At 37.9% G+C, this 12,547-nt stretch overlaps 1 protein-coding gene across 1 annotated transcript in view; it reads left to right on the plus strand.

The window, feature by feature from the left end:
- The first annotated feature begins 5,294 nt into the window (after positions 1-5,294).
- Positions 5,295-12,547, plus strand: part of LOC133498354 (uncharacterized) — a 39,645-nt gene continuing 32,392 nt past the window's right edge. Inside the window, exons 1-2 of the mRNA XM_061815103.1 lie at positions 5,295-5,663; positions 10,120-10,222. Of these exons, the coding sequence (XP_061671087.1) occupies positions 5,479-5,663; positions 10,120-10,222 (288 nt within the window). The 5' untranslated portion in view covers positions 5,295-5,478. The remainder of the gene's footprint in view (positions 5,664-10,119; positions 10,223-12,547) is intronic.

Raw genomic sequence — 12,547 nt, forward strand, 5'->3', positions numbered from 1 at the left:
CCTCAAAACTCATGCAGTATTGGTCACAGCAACTATGACAGGAAATATGGCTTCTGCTGAGCTATCATATAACCAGTCATGTGGAAGTTATATATGGTATGTGGAACTGTGACGTTACAGAAATAAACAACAGTCTCGAAGTCCAATGGACTGAATCGTTAAGTATTTTTGTTGAATTGACCTTTAAAAGAAGAGAAAATGTCTACAAAAATTGAATTAAAAGTCTAAGAGGTCCTGATTACAGGACATTGCAAAGGGTAACAATCCAAAAATAAGATGAACATCCCCTAAAAAGTGTTCAATAAGTAAACCGAGTAGAAGTTACTAAAGGCACAGTGGTTTACAATCCAAAAATAAGACAAATAAATATAGTCCAAAAAGATAATCAATAAGTAAACATTTTATATTGATTATTGATAAGTCCATGAGGCCCCGTAGCTCAGTGGTTAGAGCACTGGTTTGGTGAACCAGGGGTTGTGGGTTCATATCCCACTGGGGCCTCCACTCCCTGAGAAGGGTTGTGTCAGGAAAGACATCTGTCATAAAAATTGTGCCAAACATATATGTGCGTTCATCTGAGGTGACACACTGTGATGACCCTGAAAGGGACAAGCTGAAAGAAACTTACTTGCTGTACTGTAGTCAGCCTTGTGGGTCACTATATTATTTTATGAATCAACTTGAAAAGGCTAGAAAAGCATGCACCAATATCCTAAAAACAAAAAACAGTTTTTTGTTTTTTTTTTTCATTTTTGAAACCCAGAGAAAACCCATGATCCCAACAAAACCCAGGAAGGCATAACAAAAGCTGGAAAATAAAAACACAGCAAAAGAAAGAATACTTGTAAAGTATATCAAATAGCTTTGAATTTTATTAGCAATTATACAGTTTAACGTTTGTATTCAACCTACTCAACCTATGTGCCGCATGTGTTTATGATGCCTGATGAGCTCAATCTTCATCAGAGTGAAAGCAATTGGCCAATTTTGGACATTTCGACATAAAAGGAATTTTACAAGACCTGTTGAGAATCATCAAGTGTTGAGTGTTGTCTTTAAAAAAATTATTCTGTTCTTAGAATTGATGACAAGGCTCGGGTGATTCAGCACACTAGAGATATACTTTGGGAGGGGAAGGAAAACGAACAAAGAACAAAGGTACTACAGCTGTTTCCCAATCAGTTCCTCATTCATGTGCAGGAAAGTAGTTCAACAAAAAGTAAAATTTATAGAGCTGTAGCTGTAAAGGTATTGAGGATTACAGCCTGACTCCTGACTTTTTTTTATGGTAAGTGCATCAGAAAGTATGTGGGAATCACATCAACTAAGTTGTATGATCTTATCTTTTACTGTAATGACCCACAGGGTTTCTCTTTTAAAGGACGTCGACATCATTCGTGAATTTATGATTATACACACTATGGACAAAGTTTTTGAGACAAGAAGTCGATCGGGAAGTGAAATTGATTTGTAAGGATTAGATAATAGTTAATAGCAGATCATAATAGTTATAATATTCACCCAGGAAGAGCATCTAAGAGTTTAGCTAAGAGGGCCTTGCTAAGTGTCTGTTTTAGTTCATCGTAAAGGTATTTTGGGGGTTTGAGGTCAGGGCTTTGTCAAGTTCCTATCAGACAATTAAACCTTTGCATTCTTGCATTGTGCCTCCCTAAACAATCCTACAAACCTAGAAGCATAGAATTGCCATGAATAGCTGGAGCATTTAAGCTTATTTTTCAAACAGATAGTGAAATTGGTTTGCTTGTTCCTGTTTTCTGTTCCAGTCCTTTCTCTCCTGTACAGTGCCAAGTTGCCAAGTAAACAACAGGGAGAGAAGGACAACTTTATTATTGTTTTCAACTGGTTCTCCAAAGAGATCTTCCCGAGCAAAAAAGTAGCCCTGCTTGCTGCCTTTATTCATATTCGAGACTACTTTACTGGACTGTATGTATACTGCATGCATGATTTACAATACAAATGTTCTTCATGTTTGTGCATTACTTATGTGAAACATAGTGTGTCACAAAAAACTTTCAATTGCTTTTTAGGTGACTTCAGTCATGCAACTTGGGTTTGCCTGAGATACATTTTGTTGTTTTTATCTATCCATTTTGATACTGCTTATCCTTATCAGCGTTGACAATGAGCTGGAGCCTTTCCCGGCTAACTGAACACGAAGCACAGTACACTGAGGACAGGTTGCTACTAGCCAATCGCAATGGGCTAGTTATGTGCCTTTGAATTGTTCATTTGTTTTCATTTTAAAGCTCTTTTCAAGGCGCACCTTTGTTGCTTTTGGCCACGAATATCACGGTTCATCAAAGAATACGAGGATTACTTGTCTAGCCTGCTGTCTCCTCACCTGGTAGCTCTACGGAGCAAACCCCGTCAACGGGGTGATTCACGGGCAAATTGCTGCTGTACTTCTAAAAATGTTTATTAACATACTGTAAAAAAAATGTTGGCAACCTTCCATGAAAGAAAATGCACAATGCACTTGAATAACTTGTGACTGACAGAATTAAAAAAAACACAAAGGGTGGTATTTTTATGAATGACGTTAATCTAGCACAATGTGTGACATAACTCTTTTCGGAGGTTGGTAATTTCGTGAACCAGACCATCTAAAATTGCAACGGCACTGTTGAGGACATGATCACAGCCGACTTGGCTTCTGACAGTAACTATGACTGTCTTTAACTTGGCAGAAGAAGAACTTGATTTCCTCGTCCAAGAGGTCGAAGTATGCAAAGTATGTTTAAAAGGAACTGCAAGCAGACCTCCACGGGAGGAGGATGCAAAGGAAATCACAAATATCTATGCCTTGAAGTGGGCACATGGAGAATTTTCTTCACTCCTAATTGTTTGTTTGACCGTCCAGCCAGTGGGACGATTTTAAAAAATGTCATGATTGTCATGATTTTTTATGGATGGAATACATCTGATATCCACCTCACGTCCGCAGACCTCAGAATCGGAATCAGAATAGTATTTAAATCAGGGCTCATTTAACGTGAATTCAGCTTCGTGTTTTGTTCTTTTTTGTTGTTGCTTTTGTTTGCCCGTTTCTTTGATTTTTTCATCCTCCAAGAGGACACATGACTTGCCTTAGTCTTGAGATTTTATTGTATTATGGCAAAGCAACCCAGAACATAACTGATACGTTTCTATCTTTTACAGGAGGAAAGTCATCCACATCGTGTGAGTCATGCGCACTTTACTTTCAGTTCCATTTGTTTGCAAGCCAGGAGTTAAAAGCCATGCAAAGTAGAACAGTTGGGTGGGGCAGTTAAATAAAAACATAGTCCAGGCAATCTGCTAAATAGGTCTAAAGGTGAAAGTATTAAGATAATGTGTGCAAGTTTTCTAGTTCACATCTGTGTGTGAGCAATTAATCAATATTTGGCTCAGGGTATTTGAAGAGGAAAATAGGACACACTATTAGAAATGGATTGCTGGTACATATGAAAAAAATTTTTAATTATGTCACACAAGCTCATGATATGTATTGTCTTTCCTATTGTCTATATTTGTTGTTAACTAGTTTTTGTGACCAATCTGATCTGATTAATTATAAATCTGTGATTCTTTATTATATCATTTATCCTCCGCAAACATAATATTTTCAATACGATACATTTTTCATTCATTGACGGCATCACACATGCATTTATTTGAATGTTTCACTTTGCCGCATGTATTCTGCTCTAGTATTTGTAATGAACATTCATTGAAAGATCAGGTTTATACAGACTTTATCTCATGTTAGTAGCGTCCCTCAGTGGCAGAATAAGACACTCGCAGGAATGTAATTTTTTTTTTTCCATGGTAGATTTGTGGCGCTATCTAGGGGTGAAATTTGGTACTCGAATGACTACACGACAAAAGTTGTGCTGATTTGATCAACGACAAAACTCAGGAACCTGCTGCGCCAATTTCCTGTGCAAGTTTGCTAACCAACTCACTGATAGTGTAGTGGTACACACACCTATCTTTGGTGCAGGCAGTGTGGGATTGATTCCTGCTCAGTGATGGTGTCGACATCTACCCTGCGACTGACTGGCGACCAGTTGAGGGTGGAGTCCACCTTTTCCCCAAAACCAGCTGGGATAGGCTCCAGCTTTCCTGTAACCTTTGTAAGGATAAGCGGCTTGGATAATGACATGACATTTTCTGATATTTATTAGATTAGAATAGATTTTTAGTTCATTTACCAATATCACCTCACAAAATGACAAATTACAGGAATTGGTGAAACATAATTCATCGTAGTCGGGTAATAACATTTGATGTTTTATATTTATGGCAGTGCATGAAAAGGACAGACGACAACATTTTACTTTCTTTAGCTAAATTCCCAACTCTTACAACAAAACAACAAATCAACCATTTGGTTGAGCACAGAAAAAAATGATATTTAGTTTAAGGTTGTTTTTTTTTTGTCGGATCAAGTAAATGAATTCTGTTTGGTAAGGTTTCTAAAACTTTCATGGATCAAAAATCTATTCCTAGACCCTTTAAGTGCACTCTAAACAATCACGATGGCAGACATAATTTTGTATTTCTGACTTTCCGGTTGAAGGGGGGAAAAAGAAGGATACTATAAACCAGGGCTCAGCAACCTTTTTGAGGTTGAGGGCTTCTTTGAGCACCGATCGTATGAAGGGGTACGTGACCTTTTTGCGTCAAATTTCAGACTCAGTTCATTACACGTACATAAAATATTTTTGTTTTAATATATTGTAGTAAATGATATTACAGGTATTTTAAAATTTTAATTCACGTAAGGAAATCAGATTCAGAATTTAAAGCACAAATAATAGTAACAATTTGTGGCCTATGGTATTTTTAGAACATACCTCGCAGGCACCTTATATGATCCTCGCGGCTACCATTCGCCCGCGGGCACCTTGTTGATGACCCCTCCTATAAACGAACAGACCCCTGGTGTATTTAATTGGGGTTTTTTTCACATAATGTGTATCTCAGACAAGTAGACCAGCCTGGCCTCTCTGAATCTTTTGCCGCTTGTTATTAATTCTCCTTGGTTCACAAATAAAGGGGATGAAAAAATACTCATGTAAAGTACCTGAAAAAAGTATGGTAATTTATTTATTTATTTTTTTGTCTTCAAACCAGATGCACAAGTGCAAATTAAATAAACGGCTGCAGGTCACTAATCCCCCAATACATGACATTAGATGGGTGCCCCCCCCCCAAAAAAAAAAACAAAAAAAACTCTTAGGCTGCCACTGCTTGAAGCACTTGAGTATCGACGAATTGTAAAAGTGGGCGTGCCTGCTGTTCGTAAGTGAGCAACCACTCATGCGCACACATGTAGTCGTCCACTAGAAAAAAAATGTCATTCGATAACAATGTAGCATCATCTTTCAAACGCCTCCGACGCGCACCATTCATGTAATCCGACTTGCAGCAATCTTCTCATCCCACGGAGCCGCTCGCACTTTTTACGTGAACATGTCGAAGAAGACATTCACCAAAAGGTCTCTGGTCAAATTGTTTTCCAGGAGTGAACCCAACCTGGACGAGTCGTCGGGGAAGGGTGTGGGGAAAAAAACGGACGAGAAAAAGAGGTTGAAGTTGCCAAAGTTGAAGATAAGATCGAAGGGAAGCTCCTCGTCCGAGAAGCAGAAGGTGGTCAGGTAAAATCCGCACAGCTGTTTTCATAGTTCGTTTTTTGTTTGAGTCGGCTTTTCTAGTTTAGCTAGCTTTTCATCTCTTACTTCATTAGGTACACCTGCACAATCTATCCTACTAGAATTCATTTCAAATGGTCATACGAAACATCAAAGTGAAACACACTTCAGAGTTAATTTGGTGGTATTTTGCTTAAGGGCACAACAGTAGTGCTACAGAGAAACATTCCACCACCAAATTGTTCAGAATGCCAAATTATTTGGACTGTAGTTTTTTTTTTTTTTTTTTTTAACTTGTGGTCATCTAGCAATCCATATCAGCATGTGCTTCACACATAATTTTTTTTTTCAGTTCAAGAATGCAAAAAAAAAATACTAATAACTTTATCTCTTTATTAAGCAATGTGCAGCTTTACCCGTGTGTTTTATTTTGTGGTAAGACACTACATTTTGGTGTACTAACCATGACAGAAAGAACACAGTGCTGGTACTTTAAGCTACCTGTTGTGTAAATCTTACTGTGTGGTGGTCCAATAAATGCGTCCACTGTGTAAACACGCTGTGTAAATGGTTGTTGGGAAGTCAGCCTCAAATTCAAAAGGTTTTCAGTTTTCAAATCTTGTGCAGGCTTTCATGTGTGGTGGTTTCATGTTTGCCCCATGCTTGCATGGGTTTACTCCATGTTTATGATTGATTGTTAATTGAAGACTTTAAATTGCCCATTGGGCGAGATGATATTATGAGGGGATAATTCAAAAACAACTGAGATAATGTGCTTGCACAAATGTGCACAACTTGTTATAATTCCAGATGAACCTCTGTTCAGAAGAAACCAGTTAAATTTAAACTCATGTTAAATGGGAGTCAATACACAAATGCCCTCATTTAAGGTTCCAATTCCAACTAAGTTAAAATGCTTTTCCTTACATTATTTTTTGCTTTCTAGCAACCACCCTTGGGGTTTCTGCGAATACCAAGTGCCATTTGAGACTGATCACTATAACTTTAGCCTAAATAGGTGTATAACATGATGCTGCCAGTTCTTCACTTTTATGGTAGTATATACTTTTAATGTGTGATGAGCAGTGTTCTGGAATTACTGCCAAAAAGTCCCACCTTAGTTTTATCAAAAGAAAACACATTTTCTCCCATGCATTTTTTTTTTTTTTTTTTTTGGGCTTGGTAAAATAATAGTCCCAACTTTCCATCCTATTCCATAGCCCAGAAAGAAATACATTCTAAAGAAGATGGGAGATTGTTGACCGCTAGTACATACCATAAATACATGCAGCTTTCTGTATTGCTCTCGGCCTCTTTTTTCCAGTCCAGTTTTCTTCTTCGGTCTTTTCAGCAAATTGGGAGTGATGTCCAGTTCTTTGTAATTAACTCTTTTGTTGTGTGGTATTTTTCTCCATTTGCTGATGACTTATTTCACTCGGTTCCACGGTATACTTACTACTGTTTTGAAAAATTCTTTTGGACCCTTTTCCTGATTTACATTCCTGATTCCCCCACCCACCTCTGCGACCCATGGTTTGCGCTGTAAGATGTAATTCCGAATGGGGCAGATAAACTCTACCTGAACAGCTGAGCATTATTTTGGGTTACAAAGTCACTTTTCAGTAAGATCAAAGATTCAGTAAGATCATATCATCAATGGCGTTATTCTTCCCATTTTTTTTGTAAATTACTGTGATTTGTCAGCCATTGTATATTGTACTTACAATCATAAACAATTGAGGAAGGTCAGCGTCTCTTAAAAAAAAAATCCTTTATAGCAGTTGGAAACTGTAATTTTAGCAATTTCCCCACAAAGTAGAGCAAGTAGACTCTATCCATCTATTTGTTCATTCGAATATACATTACAACAAAAACTACATCTCTGCTGCGATGTGTTTTCTCTGCAGTAGCTCCAACTGACTGCCGACTCATCCAAGGTGATTTGCAAATTAATTTTCCAGTCATATGGCCAGTATATAAACGTAACAAGTGTTTCGTAAAACCCTGTAGAATGTCGTTAGATTTCCATATCCAGAAAAATGGAGTAACCGTGACCCTAGACATCCTAGAAGTCTTTCCAGTTCTGACTTTATGCAACATTTCACAGTCAAACCCCAGATGACTGCAATGCCGTCTGAATTTTTACTGGAGGAAGGTTCAGATTTGCATTTTTTCAGTTTTTTTTTTGTACCCATCTGTAGGCTGGGCACAAAAGAAGGTGATGGATTATTTGAGAAATTACCATTACTCAGATTGGCATTAGAAAGGTTGATAGATGTATATGTTAGCTCCAAACAATTAGTATGTGCGAATTTAATACTAAGACACATGTGTTTGAAGTCATTGAGGACACATAGACAGCAGTGTGCCCAACCTTTTTGGAAAAGGGCGTTTGTTTTGTACATGCTTGTTCAAGATGGTGCTCACGCAAAAACAACCCCATGGGTTTGTTCAGCATGTGGTTAGCGACTACACTAACTGGCTGTGTGTGTTTGCATAGCAAAAACACCAATAAATGATGAGTTTACTCAGGAGCTGCATGCTTCACCACTGGGGTAAAGGTGAACCATATATTTGCACTCCGAAAACAGTAATACTTGCTTCAGAAATAATACAAAGTAAAGATATTGTGAATGGCAGAATGACTTGAGGATTCAGTGTATATTTTTAACTGATTATAGCAAAGCGATACTTTGACATGGTCTATATTCATTTTTTAACTTTGTTGGAGCTGATGAATGTTTGACTCTGACATTTAACTTGCTAAATAAATGAATAAATTCAAAATTTTGATGTTAGTTTTACATTTATTTTAAAGCCCTGATTTATCGTTCCTCGGTGTATAGATTTAGGTGTTTTCACAATAAACATTTGACTTTTGCATCTCAGAGTTCACAGAGATTGTCAAGTCTTAACGCTCTCACACAAGATCCCGTTTCAAGCTTAGGGGGTTTGTAGCTGTCTTGAATTAAATGTCCAAATGTCAGCCATTGTATATTCTCCTCACAATCATAAACAAATGAGGAAGGTCAGCGTCTCTTAAAAAAAAATCCTTTATAGCAGTTGGAAACAGTTCTCTGCACCAAAATCTGCCCAGTAATATTTCAATTTAATATGAAAGCACAGCTATCAACAAGCAACATGAACTTCAGGCCAGGCCAAATGTGTGTTTCGCAGCTTCCACTGACTGATGGACAGGGATTTAAAGAAAAGTAGGGATGTTGACAGCTTGTCAAAGGCACTACAATGGTAGCTCTGTAACTCTGTGTGTGTTCTTGTGTTTTCATTTGGAGATTGTCAAGTATGTGTCCACCCAGCGGATGCTTCATTTCTTACAATTACACAATCTACTGCAGGGATGGACAACTTTTATTAAGTGCATGACCCTCAAATGTTTTGTTCATGCTTTTGAGGGCCATGCAGTGAACACACCCCTACCCTTATTGGGGAGATATTATTATTTTCTTCAGTAAAGTCAAGTAGAAATGATCAAAATGTTTCACATTTTATCATTCAAATGTATTAAACTTGGTTTATATTATATTTAAAGTCAAGGTAAATATTTTTAGACTGGTCCAGATGATGTGCTGTTGTTGCATTGCTAATGCACGACCCGCCACTGCTGATTATTCATAATATTATAATCACATCACATCATTGCCTTTGTTTTAGCAACATTCCCAGAAGAGCTCTTCGATTTGATCTCACTGTGCTGTGCAGGTGTATCGCATAGACGCACAAAACAAGTCCAGGATGTTGAAACAGCTGTTTAAAGCTTGAGTGCCGCAATAAAAAGTTGAAAAGGTATGCTTAAAATGGCTCGCTTTGGAGCCACAGATCTATAAACATGAGCTGGAGATGTCAGCTTGCTATGTGGTTTCCTGGACCTTCCAGTTGTGCAAAGCAGAGGTGCCTCTGAGTGTATCAAGTGACTGCCGTCCCATTTGGCTGATGTGTTGACAGCTTGTGAGTTACTGTATTCATGTGGGTTGACTCTTCACTCATTGTAACGAGACCTGATTCGGAAGTCCTAGTTTATGCTGCAGATCCCGTTTATAAGCTATGATCATAAAACCACAATTTAAAGAGTGCTGCTGGATGAAGTGACTAAAGTTACATCTAATAATTGCAAGGTTTTTTTTCTCCACGTTTTTAAATGTTGTTTAACATTACAGTGACTTATTTTGCTACAAAAGTCACACTTGCACAATATGGAATGTTGTTCCAAGAAACACCACGTCAATCTTTGTTTAGCCGGTTCTGATCAACATTCTCGATGCAATGATTCATTGATGTTTAAAAAAACAAAAAAAAACAAAAAACAATGCTTTGTCTTGTCTCAGGACAATGAGCACAATGTGAAAATACCACTCAAAACCATCACTTGCCATCACACAAATGATGTACTAAATAAGGGATGTGATTTTTTTAAATTGTAATTGTTCTACTTTGTGCTCCTCAGTCATGCTGAAGCCAGTCACAATCTGGTGGATGGACCTGGCTGGGCTGATAACATGTTGGACAAGTCAAGCTCTTCTATATACGCCACCGCACCCAGGTCAAAGGTCAGTCAAGAAGTTATTGCCAAAAATTCTTTCTTGTATTTGGCCTGTTAAAGTTTTGGTGGGGATGAAATGAAACCGCCGGTTCAATTTTTAATTAAAAAATAAGAAAAAAACAGTCAGCTGAATTTAGAGGGAAAATAGATGTAAAATGTATATTTGGTTGTTTTTTTTTTTTTTTGGGGGGGGGTGTAAATGTATTTTGTGGTTAAAAAACATTATTAGAAATGTTTCAAAAAAAGCATTGACAAAAACATGGGTTACATTTTATGAGTACCGGACGAAGTGAGTTGGATCCTTAAACTTTAAAACAGCCTTGACTTGTGACGCTTGCCTTTGAAACTCAAAAGTGCATTTTGTCTCAAAAAAGTGACAAAGAACCTAACATTGTGCTCAAGGCAAGTTGAAAAGTAGGATAATAAAACTCAAGCAGGTGAAAGGTAAAAATAAAAGTGAGGTGAATCCTTGTAACCTCAAATATGGATTCTGTTCTCCTAATCTTGTGACAGCCGCTTCAGAATGAATTTACCTAAAGTTCTTGGGAAAAAGCAGAATGAAAACTGCATGTTTCAGAATAGCAAAAATAATTAAATAAATAAATAAAGGTATAACGTTCTGACTCAGATTACTTCAATACTTTTTATTGTGAGCTTCATGAATCTTGCTCATGGCAGTCGGTATTGTACAGTATTTGTTTTTTTTCCTTTTGCTGTCATGTGAACGGTGCTCTTTGTGTTTGATCTGTATAGTATTCACACTTGAGCTAAACTATGATCGCTTGAAGGAGTCTCAGCCCATTGTTTAGTGCCTACCAGACTATGGATGATAACATTCACACTTGACCGAAGGAACCTCACTCTAAGAGCAACTGCAAATAGCAAGTGCCTCTCACTTGTTACAAAATTAGTAGTCTTAATTGTTAATACAATACAGTATGGATTCATGTTTTTGTGTGCTTTACTCAAAATTCTGAGCCAACCCTCCTCAGTGTGTTGCAAAGGGCATTCTTACTTCTAAATGGGCTGACCCCATCCAAATTATTACCTTCATTTACTTTACTTTTAGCTAATAGCATCTCTGTCATTATCTTTTGTGGTGTAGTCTCAGATGAAGTCAGCCCTTCTGTCTCAACATGCAGATCAGCCTACCTGCCACCAACAACCACAGCACTTGGTTTTATATCCAAAAAGGGAAAAAAAGCACTGCAGCTATGGAATATATTTTAGAATTAAATTGCAGAGGGGTTGCGTCAGGAAGCGCATTCCGCATAAAATCTGTGCCAAACAAAGATGCGTTCATCTGAGATGACACGCCTAATAGGACAAGCCGAAAGGAAAAGAAGCAGAAAAAGATTAGTCAAATGATTAATTGATTAATAAAGGAAACATAAGTTTGGCATAATTAGATAGCTGGCTGCAAATTGTCTAACCATTTACAAGTCTGTGTGTTGTGTGACTGGGGTCAATAGACATTTCTGACAGGTGATCTTCAGCTCCTCCCCCCCCTTAGCAACAGTTGCCATCTCCCACAATCTTCCAAAATGGCGACTGAACAGAACAGGTTTGAAGTGGATTCTCTATCGCGTATTCCAGGTAACATTGCGGTATGTTTTTTGCCAAATGCGCCAGACTTGTCCAAGAGGGTTCTACAGAGAGGTCTCAACTATTTCACGTAAGGATATGTACACGGAATTAAGATTTTGGACGGAGCAGGACGCAATGTCAGAGTTACAGCGAAATGTTGGCAATCGATGCAAAAAGTTTCATGCCTCACAAACTTCATATTGAAATCCAACAGGATAAAATAGCGGAATCGTCCTGCACATGTAAAGTGGGGTGAGTACTTTTTATTTGGAAAGATCATAATATCATAGTAATATCCTTGTAGTCTCTATAAGTAAGTGGGTGTATTAATTTGACTTGGCTCGTAATGGAACCCAGTGCTCTGTCTTAAAGGTCCGATGTGATACAAATGGGCAAATAGACATTTCTCTTGCATGACATCGCACATTTACGTATCACTAACCTTGACTCTTCGGCATAAAACATTCCACACTTCATTCAGCAGGTCTGTGATACGCTAACAAAGTGAAAGTTGTTCTCCTGCAATGTATAAAGCACTGATCATAATTCAATCAAACTCAGAGAAGTTACTTCTCCCTCACTTACCTTACTTACTTACCGAACATACAGACTTGTGTTTGTTGATATTGTCTACACTTAGTTGCACGTGCATTCCGCGAGCCTTAATCCATCGTGTACACTTTGTCAACTGTGTTTTAGGCTTTGGAAAATGAATCAACCGGGCCCCTTATAACCTAGCCAGATA

Source organism: Syngnathoides biaculeatus, chromosome 1 (assembly GCF_019802595.1).
Source record: "Syngnathoides biaculeatus isolate LvHL_M chromosome 1, ASM1980259v1, whole genome shotgun sequence".
Lineage (NCBI taxonomy): Eukaryota > Metazoa > Chordata > Actinopteri > Syngnathiformes > Syngnathidae > Syngnathoides > Syngnathoides biaculeatus.